General features: G+C 37.9%; 1 protein-coding gene across 16 annotated transcripts in view; it reads right to left on the minus strand.

The window, feature by feature from the left end:
* Nucleotides 1-13,084, minus strand: part of CUNH9orf3 (chromosome unknown C9orf3 homolog) — a 339,317-nt gene that overhangs the window by 26,178 nt on the left and 300,055 nt on the right. For 13 of the 16 annotated variants that reach the window (XR_002777583.1, XR_002777584.1, XR_002777587.1 and 10 more), the window contains one exon: nt 1,697-1,813. Coding sequence is in view for 7 of the 16 variants with exons in the window: in XM_011382213.2 (XP_011380515.1) it covers nt 1,697-1,813 (117 nt within the window). In the remaining 9 variants the exon portion in view is untranslated. Of the gene's footprint in view, nt 1-1,694; nt 1,814-13,084 lie in introns of those variants that run through there. The other 3 variants (XR_002777593.1, XR_002777591.1, XR_002777588.1) reach the window with 1 other exon arrangement.

Below are 13,084 nucleotides of genomic sequence, written 5' to 3' on the forward strand. Positions count from 1 at the left end.
ATTTACTTATGAGCTGTCCTTCCTCAGGGAGACCCTCACCTGTCATGCCCACTGCTGTATCCCTAGTGCCTGGCAGAGTATTTGTGAACTGTATGAACAGTGACCACGCTAGATGTATAAATGGAGCAAAGCCATATTCAGGTCCCAGTCTCCTGTCACCAGAGACCCAAGCTGAAGAGACTGCCCTGGCTTTGAGCATCACGGTGTAGTTTGTTCGATGAAGAACCACCAATTAAAACTTGTTATACTTCTCAAATATTAAAGAGGTTATATATAACAACTAAACTGGGCTGTAAGTTAAGAACACGATGTGTTTTATGCCAAAAGGACGGGGCAAAAAGGGTCTACCACCCCATGGTTTCTCGGCAGAGTGACAGGTGCCCGGCGCCAGCTTTGATCCTCCCGCCTTTGACTGTCCACTGCCCCTCACAGGGGCCTGGCATTTCGGTGGTATCCAGCTCTGATTAAAACTTAACTTCCTGCCTATAAATAGAAACATCTTTTAAACACTAATTAAAAATAACAGGCTGGTATTTGGAAACTCCTATAAACAAAAATATAAGAGCTGAAATAAACAGCAACAGTTGCACATGTGATCTATGCTCAGGTGGGTAAAAAACTCTTCTCTGAAGCTTTTCCATTAATTCTTGAATTTATGGGGCTTTAAAATGTATAGCATTGTCTATCTTACCTTTTAATCTAATAATTAGCTTTTCTCCATTTACTCTATTTTAATGACTACGAAATTAATTTTAATAGTATTTTATTTAACCCAATATCATTTTCACATTTTAATTAGTAAGAAGAAATTATTGGTGCAATATTTTGTTGTTGTTTTTTTTTTTTTTTTTACTATACCACGTCTTCAGTATCCACTGTGAATTTTACACTCATAGCACATCTAAATTCAAAACAGCCCCGTATCAAGTGCTCAGCAGCCACACATGCCCGATGGCTGCCATACTGGATTGCACAGTTTAAAAATGTTCAGTCATTTTCAACAAACCATACTTACTTACATTTTAGGAGTTTTATATAAAAAAGCTTTTCTCTTTTTGACTCTGTGCTTGTTTTTTTACTTAAGATGACTAAATACAATAAATATTTTTATTTTATATACATAAAAAAAATCCCTGGAACTCATCTTAGGATTCACATTGCATTCTTTACGATAAGCTAAAAGATATTAAGAACCACATTGCTTTCCCACAAGCATCCAATTTTGCTTTTTAAACCACGGCTGTTAGATTTAGTTTTCATTTCCTTTACACATGGCTCCTTTCCTGTCCTAACTGAATGCAACCAAGAAGCTCTGGCTCATCTGAGCCAAGGCCAAGTTTCGTTAATGTGCAATAGAACGGTGCCACCGTCATGCACAAAATGACCCGCCTGAGCTTACAATTCAAAAGCACTCCACCCTGCCTGCCCACTCCTTTAGGAGACTTATGTCTCTCTTTATGATCTAAGAGAGAAAAACTCAGGATCTTAGAATACCCCAGTAACAACCAGGTTCCGGGGACCCCTGCTGGAGTGACTACAACCAGGGAAGCAGTTTACACTTGGCTGGAAGTGCTTGCTCTTCACTCATAAGCACACAGCATGGGACTCTGCTAATGAAAATAGCAGTTTCAACAGTGTGGGATGTGATGGGATCACCTTTCTTCACAACTGTGAGGGCAGGGCGTTCTTGGCTTACCTCTGCATCCTGCTGGGGGAGGTGGTACGTCCTTTCAAGGCTCCGCAGAGTTCTGGGGTTCAGGGTCTTCTGCTCCAAGAGATGCTCCAGAAGCAAGACCAGCTGGTCTGGAAGAAGCTAAGGACAAAACCAAACAGCCAGTGAAAATGCCATTCACCTTACAAGAAATAAACCCAAACGTTTAGAACAAAGACAGCAAATCCAGGGTAACCTGGGTATTTCAGTAGATGTCTGAAACGGGAAGACTGTAAACTTGATTTTGGTAAAACCTCGGGGTTTACACTGTATTCCCCAAAGAAAATGCATTCTGGGGCCTGATTAAGCCTGCTTCTTTATGGCTTATCATGTCACTTCTATATTTACAGTAGTTCAAAACTGTGTTTATCTTTTTTCATTTTTTAGGTTGTACGACGTAATTTCTTAAGGTGTACAAGATGATGATTTAATACACGCATACACTGTGAAATGATAAAGACTGTATTATTTTATTAATAATTCTCATGGTTTATTAGATTCTTTACTTCATGGCATGCCTATGCCACAAATGTCATTTAGTCTAGACAAACATTCAAGAAACCATTGATCTTAGGCAAACATATTGGAATAACAGAAATAAGAAGCCGCTTTCAGATTTCCTTCCTTACCACCTGAACCCTGTAAATGTACATCAGGAAATAAAGAGCATATAATGAAACAAGAACATGTCTCACAATCCATTATAAAAAATTATAAGTTTATTATTCCGTTAAAAAAATAAAATGTGCACATCATTACACGACACGGAGTCACTCATATTCCTGTTTTCATATAGGACAGGTAAGAAATGGTATTACTAGTAGTGAAGGGCAAAGAGAGGAGGGTGTTTTTATATGGTATAAAAACAATGAAAACTATTTTATAAACAAACAAGATTTGTGAAATCTAAGAGCTGAAACTATCTTATTCACTACTGTGCTGCGGTGCCTAGATGAGGCCGTAGAGCAGACAGAGCTCACGTAAACTATAAATGAAGGAAAAAATACATGTATGATATATATTGTGGAAAATGAAAAATGTTCTATGATTAAGGTTTTAAAATATTATTATGAATTCCACTACTCTCTACATTTAGCTTTTCTCTATCCCTCCTTATGCCCAGGTAGTTTCTGTCAACGAACCCAAATTTACAAGTATGCAAGTCAATACTAGGCCAACAGGATATTCGTAAGAACATCTCAAAGAAATGTTTTAAGTTATTGGTTTCTCTACCTTTCTTTACCTTTCTGCTCCCAAGTGTGCACTCTGCCTGCCCCTCATACACAAATGTGCACGCACACACACACTTTCCCAAAAGGCGGGAGGGGGAAAATCGGGTGGACTGCACACACAACATTCATCACGTAATGCCACAAAGAAAGCATTTATTGTATTTCTTTACCTTGCCCTCCTAAGTTCTAATAAAACACCCACTTCCCTACAGACAGGCGCAGATACACGTCTCTTGATTCTTGGGCATTTTTACTTTATAACATCCCTCCATGTATTTAAGAGTTGTGCTGTGAATCCTCTCTCAGGTTGAAAGGAGAAACTAGAGGCCTTCAGCCAAAACAGAGGGTTACAATCAGCACTGACCCATGAGGTTCTCCACAAGGACTCACAATGCTTAACACTTAATTTCCTTTCCTTAGAAGTCATGTGCCTGTAAGATGCTTTAAAGATATAAAGTTACTACATAACAACTATTAACGAGAACACTGGTTTTCCATTTTCTATAGTTTTAGACACATGAGGCTACTTTTATATTAAAAGAAATCTGTTTTATAAAATGGCCAAATTCGGGGCCACCAGCCTTTGGAGAGCTTCCTCACCCAGTTACACCGTGAACCCTTTGCTACTGGGTACTCGTGGGGTTCTTTACCTCCTCTGACTTGGCAGCTCGGCCAGCACCCAAGCTGCCTGGACCTCCTCCTGCCTAGCCGTCTCGCCCTGCAGCCTAGCCTCCCTCTCCGGACCTTTCTTCCTTGAGTTCCAAGAGGGGCCTTTTGACAGTGGAGGTTGAGCCTTAAGCCCGGCCCTGAGTGCATCCCTCACACCCCTATAGTCACTCCCTGACTGTCCTTCTGCACTTGAACCATCATCACAGAGTCTGCCTTTTCTCCCTCATCATGGTCTCTCCCGACCCACTTCATCTCTTTCTAGTGTTCTCCACGCGACTCCCACCCCAAGGTGGCCTGGCTTGAATGCCCATCACACAGCAGTCCACCTGCCTCTATGGGGGCTGGGGTGGGGAGGGCTCCAGACTGGGTCAGAGTAGCCACCCAGCCTTGTACCTCCATGGGTACTCTCGAAACTGGTCAGCAGCCAAGCCCAGGGCAGCAACAGTTCAAATGTTGAGGCCACTAGGGACACAGGAAGACAGCTTCTGGAGAAGGGCCCAGCCTGATACAGTGCAGAACACCCACTGGCTGGGGGTAGGGGCCTGGTTCACTGACTAAATATAGCAGGAACCAGCCTGGCAATTTGCAAATTGCAGAATTACAGGGAAGGACAGAGAAGAAAGAAAAGCATCTCCCTATTATGTGCCACGCTCACAAAGAGGTCTATTGTTGGAACTCCCATGTGAGATTTAGTTTAAACCAGAGAACCAGAGAGGAAAGAAACCCTTGAGGAAGATCATGAGCTTGGTCCTCAACTTACCCCTAACTGGGTTTAACCAATAAATGCAATTCCAGTTTAAAATCAAAGAATTACTAATATGTGAACCTATCAAAATATCTGGATTCGTATTTTTATATCTCTTGTAGCTTTCTCTAAGTAGAAGTTCATGCGTCTGCACACAGAAACAAAACAACAGGATCGGTGATCGTTTCGGTCCTGTTCTAACTTTACGCAATGGAAAAAATATTTGAAGCTTAAGCCCCCTGACTAAAGATAAACATCTGAGATGGAACGGAGGGAGTCAAACCTTTGCGAATCTTTAATAAGTTTAATTTACTCTAATTGGAGATAGGTAAAGAGCAGGCATGCACGTAGCCCTCTAGGTAGCCCTCCTCAGCTTGGAGGCGCCAGCAGACTGCTCTGCTGCAAGAGCTGGCTTGTTCAGAGGGGGCAGAACCAGGACATGCACGCGGCCCTGAGTCCTGCCCAGTGCTGTGAGTGCTGCTGGGTCCACTCTCCAGAATGAGCTGTGTAAGTGACTCTCATTCAGTAAACAACCTGTCGCCATCTGCCTTTCAACTTTAACTCTTCTAATTCCCGGAGAATGTAGTTTCTTACCAATGAGAAAAGTAGAGAACATCAATGATCAAATGCTATTTTAGAACACAGAGAATAAAACTAATTCAGTATCTTTCATTCACAAATGAGTAAGTAACCGTTATATAATTTTTACATGTGAGTACAGATCTTGAAAAGAGGATATTAAAGCAAAAATGTGGTGAGTAGCTCGCTTTAATACAGTACATTTCTCTTTGTAAAATAAACATTTACTCCCTGTAAAGCCACCCTACAATGAAAAAGAAGAACTATGTAATAAACCAAAAGTTTGCAAAGCAACTGAGAGAGATACACTACAAATGAGCTTGGATGCAGTGCCGGGCGGCTCGCCCTGGCAGCTGGCACGGTGGCAATGGGAAATGTGTGGGTCATTCCACTCCCACCTACGTAGAAATCAAATTAAATTTCACATGACTCCTAGGCCAACTGTGTTTTAATACAGTGGTACCGGAGGAAACAAACATGGCTTTAGTCACACTACGGGGAGATTAAGAAAAACAAAGTACATGTTTTAGAATATTCTCTCGAAAAAGCAGCTCTTTTGAACATTAAAAAAAGAACCTGCCTTTATTTCTGGGGGTCTTACAGTGCTCACAGGCACAGTTCAACAGTGACAGGAATAGAAAGTCCTGTCCTCTGCAAAAATAAGGAATTCAAGATGGGATTATTTTTTCCATACAGAAACCAGTCGGTATTTTTAAAATGCATCTTCCTCGGAAACTTAGACAAAATAAGGCTATGGGTGCCAGAGTCATGTGGGTACTTGAAATAGAGAACTCTACAACACTGTAAACTAACTCAAATACAAAAAAACAAAATGCTAAAGGAGGTCAGTCAATACAAATGCTATTTGTTAAGGATTTAGAGGTCTGTATTCTTGCTCTAAACATGGAGGATTTCGTAGTTGCTAACTAACCAGAAATGTACGAAGAAAAAGAAAAGTCTACCTGGTATTTTTCCTATTCAACTTAAGAGCTGAGGCAAGCCGCACAACTTTGAACGGGTTTAAAGAGTTTCTACGTAGACTCTTAGAAAGAAAATATGAATTTTCCAAATCCATTCTCCCAGTCTACAAGCAGCACAAAGAAAACAAACCCTGACTCTTCCAGAAGCCTCTTACTGCTGTCACAGGGGACATCACTCACCCCTGGCTCCCAGAAGGACCACCCACGCAACTGAGACCCTCCACCATCTCTTCCATTAGCAGGACGCAGAAGAGGCCAGCTCGTCTCCTACAGAAAATGTCACGGATGTGTCCCACTACTGACCTTCCACGGGCAGGCGCCGAACACAAGGAATCCAGTGCACGTGAATATCCGAGCCCCTCGGCCTGCACCCCTCCGAAAGCAAAGGAGAGCACCTCCCCTCGCGGCCCAGCTGGCGGCTGCAGCCACGAAGGAAGTCTCTGAGAGGCTCCCAGACCGGGAAGGAGCCTGGGACTAATGCAGCCACCGACTGACAGTGGCGTGAGTTCTATTATTACCCCATTATCACTCTGGGATCTGTGCCTAAATGAAGCATGCTTCCTCCCTGATGCCATTTCCTTTTATCCTGGCTGGAGACTAAAAGCAGATCAATGGGGGCAATACATATGATGTCACTTCAATTTACAGCAATGGCCTCCCTCTCTTTCAGTCTGTCTGAAATACACAGAAAGATCAATTCTTCCCAAAAATGGTTAAAAAATGCTTAGGGAGCATTCTTCTTCCAGAAAAGTATTCTCTGCTATATTTGTCTATGTTTCTACGGCAGGAACTGTTTACACTGAACAAAAACAGAAGAAATGGGGGAGGGAGAAAATCTCAAATTCTCCTGTATGCTGGAGACTTGCTGGCTCAAATTCAACACAAGCAGGGTCCAAACCAGACTTGAAGTGGCTGACCTTTGAAAGTCACATGCAGAAAGCTTTCTGGTGTAGGAGCACAATTGAGACAGCAGTTCTCCTTTGCCCCTTTGTTTAAGAAGGAAATCCCACAGATATAAAATGTGTGTGTGTGTTTTTTTTTAATAAGACTTCTCCAAAGACTAACAAGTTCCTTCCGACTCTTCTCAGAAACCACACTATACACTCTCAGGTGCCTCCACAGTCCACAGGCGGGAGAGCGAATAGCTCCCATTCATACAGTTTTCTCATTGGGGGCAACAAGGAACTCTGACCACAGGACACAAGACAGAACTGGAACCAAAATAAATAAAAATCTCTAAGCTGTATAAATTTTCATATGATTTTTGAAAATGGGGTAAATAATTGATGAAGTTTCTCAAAACAAAAGAGTTCTCCTTTCTCATAACCCAAAAAGAAACACAAAATCCTAAGAGTATCAGAACTGTGGTGTTGCAGCTGACCTTGCCTATTCCAAGCACTGGCGAGGACCACGGTCTTCACATCAATGTTAGTATATAATCTTCTTTCATCTGTCACTTTCTTAATGATAAACCTTTTTAAGTGTCAAAAATGAAATATTTAATAATATGTATATAGGCAAGAGTGTGCCCAAGAGCTGCTGTCAATAGGATATCATAATATAATTAAAATATTTTTAGTCTAAACTGGTAACTTGTATAGAGGAAAAACAGAATTGCTTTGAATTGTTATCAAAAACAATTGCTACTAAAAACAAAACTTAAAAAAGAAAAACTATCTTTTATGTGTTGAAGCGAAACCTTAATACACTTTAAAAAACTGCCAAGTATAAACGTCTATAGTTCACATTATTTTGGGGACACAAATTTCAGTTGCCAGGAGATGAAAGGCACCAAATTAATTAAAAGTGAAAACAATTTTCTTCAAAATAAAACAAGAGCCATGTATTTGTCCAACGAAATGTTATTTTTGATGATCAAATATCCTTTAGGGAGTATGGCTGCAAATTTGAGAAAGAAAAATCAAACAGAAGCAAATGTTCATATAATTTATTTCACAGTGGGAAAAAAAGCATATTTACTATATTTTGGGGGAAACAATTCTAAACGCTACTATTTAAAAAGACTACTGCATTTCTGAACCATGGTTTGGTCACGCTGCTTGCAAAACTGGCACCACAGTGACTAAAACAGACATCATTAGCAAAAAGTATCTGAAAAAAATTTATTGGTATAAATTATTCTCACATTTCCAGATTATAAGGGTCAAATTTTCATGTGCTGACATTTCCCTAACTTTTATAAAGGTCTCATCCAAACTATATACAATTTGACACAAAGCATATTATTTAAACTGCATAAAATGTAATCCTCTTGGCAACTGGATCTCTTAAAACCATATGTACACTAATGGTTTATATTACACATTTTGGGAAATAAATATTTGTAAACACTCAAACTGAAAATTTCCAAGTATCTTATAAGAGGTGCTTGAGATCTTCATGTTTCTCTTCTCAGAAACCTACCAGACCAATAACCCAAGGGGCCAAAGCGACACCATTCCTGATCTAAATTTTATGCTTCTCAAGAAAATCACTGTTCATGAATAGGAAACTATAAATTCCTAAGTGACTCAGCCTACTTGCCCTGCCATGACAACAATGGCATGATCAACGTTGGGTATATTTCAGGCTTTCTACAGAATTTGGAACACTTGAAGATAACAGAAAATACCTGCGACTTTTCATGTACTCATAGTTTTTTTTTTAATCTGCTTCTCATGCCCTTAGAATTAATACTCTTACCTAAGTTAATATTGTATTTAATAACTGATGTTATTTATCTTGAATAAGCGTATACATTTTTATGAACCTGAGTTTTTACCTTTTAGTGATATTTTCCAGCTCGAAATTGTAATTGCATACTGATTTATGACTCCTTAAGGTACATCAAATGACTATAAAGCTTGCATAATATACCTTTATTATGAAAACTGTCAGCTCGTTTTATGTGTCAAAATTATGGCTATGGCATATAACCACACAATGGAATACTATGCACCTATTAAAAAGAATGAAATGGAACTGTTTCTATAAGTTGGTTAAGATGTCAAGAAATGTTATTAAGTGAAGGACAAAGTTAATTACAGAATGTAGAATAAATCTGAATTTGTGTAAATAACTTCCCCCTCAAAAAATAAAAAGAAATTAAGTAACTCTTTAAGTCAACTTTTTCTGAGTAACCCATATGAGCTGTCCGGTCTTTTTTTTCTTTTCTTTTTTTTTTTCCCTGCCTCCAACTCAAGCTGAACTATTTTTCTTAAATCATGTTAAAAATATTTTCCAAAACTGTACTTAATGGAGAGAAGATCTATGTTATGAAAAACTTTAATACTGCAATCTAATCTAAGAGCACTGAAATTCCTAACTGTTTAAGCGCATACTCTGATGGGCGGTGAGCGGAAACCAGGGGCTTCTAATAAAGCACGTCCAATGAGTTACAGGCAGGTACCCTAGCATTAGTGTGTGCCAAGAAACCTATCAGTGTCTCTCTCTCTCCTTAGTCATAATATTTGAAGATAACATAGATCTCAACAGTTCTGATTTCCATACTTCTAAAAAGAGATGAATGCTAATACCATCAACTATAAGACATTAAATTCTGTGTGAGCAAGACACCAATATTGGAAGGATTTTAAATCTTCCAAGTGCTTTGCAAATATATATAAAAGTATTTCATCAGTTGCATGCTCAGACTTTTATGCTGTCACTTCAATACAAATTAACTATCAAATATTTTGTCTGAGAAAAAACAATAACTGTAATTTCACTCAAACCCAGAATTTTTTCCTATCTTTCTCTAACTTCCTATATTGCCCCATGTCAAAATCAGAGAGTGTGTGGGATTATTAAAATTTAACACTTTTAGTAACTGTATCAATATTAGATTTTTCTTTGTGACAGCCCTGTGTTCCTAGTTAAAGTGATCTATAGCATGCACAAAACTAAGGTGTTCATATTCACAAATATGCAATCCTTAGGAACACTCAGTCTGAAAACACAGATTTTCCTCTAAATTACAAGTGATCAGCAAATGGGAAAAAAACGCTAAGGTCTTACTGAAAATAGGTTCTTCAGGATCTATGGACAAAAAAAGAATCCTCCTATTTTAAGTTAAAACAAAGAATAACTGAGTTCAAACAAAACTTCTATAAAAAGAATGTACATTTTCAAGGAAACTCCTTAAATAATGGAACCCTATCTTGCTCATTTCATGTGCCACCTACACTATGCCCGATACTCACAAGTTTATCAAATTTAAATAAAGGACTTAATTGTCCTTAATGTCCAATAATAAGACGGAGTAATAACAGTAAAAATGACTGCAAGATAGCTGTCAATGAACAATTTGGTGATTTAAGTCTATTAAAAAAATTTATATAGCTATACATGAAAATTCAGGTCAGAAGATTCTCACTTCGAAACTAAAACAAATCTGTAATATATACACAAATATATCAACTTAAAAAGTTTTTAAATGTCCTGTATAACAACAGATGTGGTAGGTGATTCTTATTTTAATAGCTAATGGTAACGTAACCGAAATGTGTCTTTAACTGTAATTGGCTATAATCAATGATGGCTCTGCAGTGTTTTTAAAAAGCTAATAAATAACTTAGATTGTGTTAGTAACAACCCATTTTGCTCTAAGTGCAAAAATTCAATAGTATCTCTGAGATGTTTCTTTGCTTTCCATCTCCTCGTTTAAACTTGTCATTAAAAATTTGTGTTATTTCTTTTTTTTCCAAATTGTTGAAATTAACAGCTGAAAAAAAAGCAAGCCCCAAGAGCATTTGGACACAATGATATTAACAAGAGTTACAAGGTAAGAAAAAGACAAACAGAAGGAATCAACCACTCTGGCCCTAAGCTTAGACAAACCACTCAGGCATGGGCACACACACATACACTAAACATATTTTTAAGCAAAAAACATAATTTATAAAAAAAATTTCACTCTTGGGTATTTATTCTAGTCTAAAATACTGACATTCCATTACTCCTAGTTCCTGTCCTTCCTTCTTCATAGGCGCATAGTCAAAACAACAGAAATATCTTTTTGGTTAGATTTTATTTTCTAATACTCTTTCTATACTTTCTACCAAATCCAAACTAAGCATAAATTTTAGCCACATGTCCACAATTTGCTGTGGTTTCTGTCATAAAGTCAACAAAGAAACATATCCTTTAATATATGTATAACCAACCACAACTAAAGAGGAATTATGGGGAGGGGGTATGACGTGGAAGAGGGTAAGGAGTCAAACTCCATGAATTACTGCTGGAAAAATATAGGAATGAAGTTGTTTTTATTTAATAAAAATGTGTTGGGAGTACTGTACATGTTACTATCCAATGTCTCAGTGTTTTTTTTTTTTTTCACAGAATGGTTTAATGTATATAAAGCACAGGAGTTGGGCTTCGATCAAATCCTGTATACTTTCGAAGTCTAATTCAGACATCTTACATTCTGGATTAACTTTGAAAAGTTTTTTGAGTAATAAAGCAAAGGATTAATTTACAGGTCACTTCAACACAAAAGTCTGTATTTTTTTTTTTTTTTAAGATATGGACTTAAGAACTTCAAGAAAAAGAAATGCAGAAAACAAGCTTCGCCTACTCTTAAGAAGTGTTTAGTTCATTTTTAACTTCTTTTCTCTCTCTTCCACCTCAAGAGCAGCTCATCTGAAGGGAATGAAAGCTTTTAGTGGGTGAGCATTCTGCATGAAAAGAAAGATGGCTATCTTATGGATGCATATCACATGAGAAAGTGAAACAGGTGAATGGGAAACATAACAATAAAACTACATGGACATGAATGATGCCAGGTTTGTTTACCCCAAGACTGCATGCTATGTACAAATGGCTGAATAATTCATAAATTAATGTACTTCCCATAACAAAAGGAACTATTCCCAACTAAACAAGTAGACTGAAATAGTGTTATAAAAGTGTTCTTTTGAAACAAAACATCCACTTTACTGCTATGAGAGTTCACACATTATAATCTTACGTTTACTAACTTGGACTCAGCCCCAGAGCAGCCTGAAGCTGATACTGGTACAGGAAATCTGAAATGCGGCCTTGTTTGCTACCACGGAATACTTTCTCATATGAGTTCAAGTACTTGAAAGTCAACGGACAGAAGTAAGTCTTCGAAGATACAAAACACATACTTTTTAACCATGGATCTAAAGGTGTTGGCATGACCACGATTAAACCTAAGATGTGTTTTTTAGTTGCAATCTAAAATCCCAACGCTTGGGATTCTATTTAGTTATTCCTAACAGATGCCTAAAGAAATTTCGTAAAAATGGTAGTTAAGTTTTAGCATTTTTATTCCTTTCATATCTGCCTTTATGTATGCATAATGTGCTCACGTTACAGAAAGTCAGAATTATTTTATTGGCATATTTTAACAGTGCGAAACCTTTGTAAATTATAGAAAATGTGTCTGGATTTCTAAATTTTCTGATTGTTCATTCGACTTTAATAGAAAATAGTCTGGAAAATCAAACTTTTCCTCCCCTCTGTATTCCAGCTTAATTTATTTGTATAAATTAACTTGGAATTTATCTTTAAGAAAACATAGTTTTCTTTACATAGGTTTTTAGAAATTTTTCTCACATACTTAAAACTAAAAAAACTTCAAAATACAATGTTTACTCCCCACCTTTTAATGGAATTTCAGCTACTTTGTTTTTTAACATATCGAAGTTACAACGCACCAACTATAATCTACATATTCTATCCCAAAGTGAAGCTTATTTAAAACAAATTAACTTGAATAACCAGTAATCACAGATCCCCCCAAAAGGAAAGGCAGACACACAGATTTCAAAATTACTAAACGCAACCTCACAGGTTGAGAACCAGTTTTCTACTGCTTTCACAATGCAGGGTCCCATCTCAGACCTTTACAAGTAACATCTGAGACAGGGCAATTCAAACTTCTCTTTAGAGTCAAAGTTTAAAATACGGCTTCTTTTAGTGTCTGTGGTTAGCTGTCTGGCATTAGGTCCACGTTTCTATCAAAGAATACTTGCTAGGAATTAAGACCCAAGATCAGAACCCCTCTAGGTCAGCACACACCCCTTGATAAAAGAGGAAAGAGGAGAACGGTTCTCTAGAGACTAGAGTTAACTTGTAGAACATTTCTAAAAAAGGCTTCAGCCCGAAGCAGTCATTTTTGCTACTTTTTCTGCTGCAT

Source organism: Pteropus vampyrus, unplaced genomic scaffold (genome assembly GCF_000151845.1).
Source record: "Pteropus vampyrus isolate Shadow unplaced genomic scaffold, Pvam_2.0 Scaffold465, whole genome shotgun sequence".
NCBI lineage: Eukaryota > Metazoa > Chordata > Mammalia > Chiroptera > Pteropodidae > Pteropus > Pteropus vampyrus.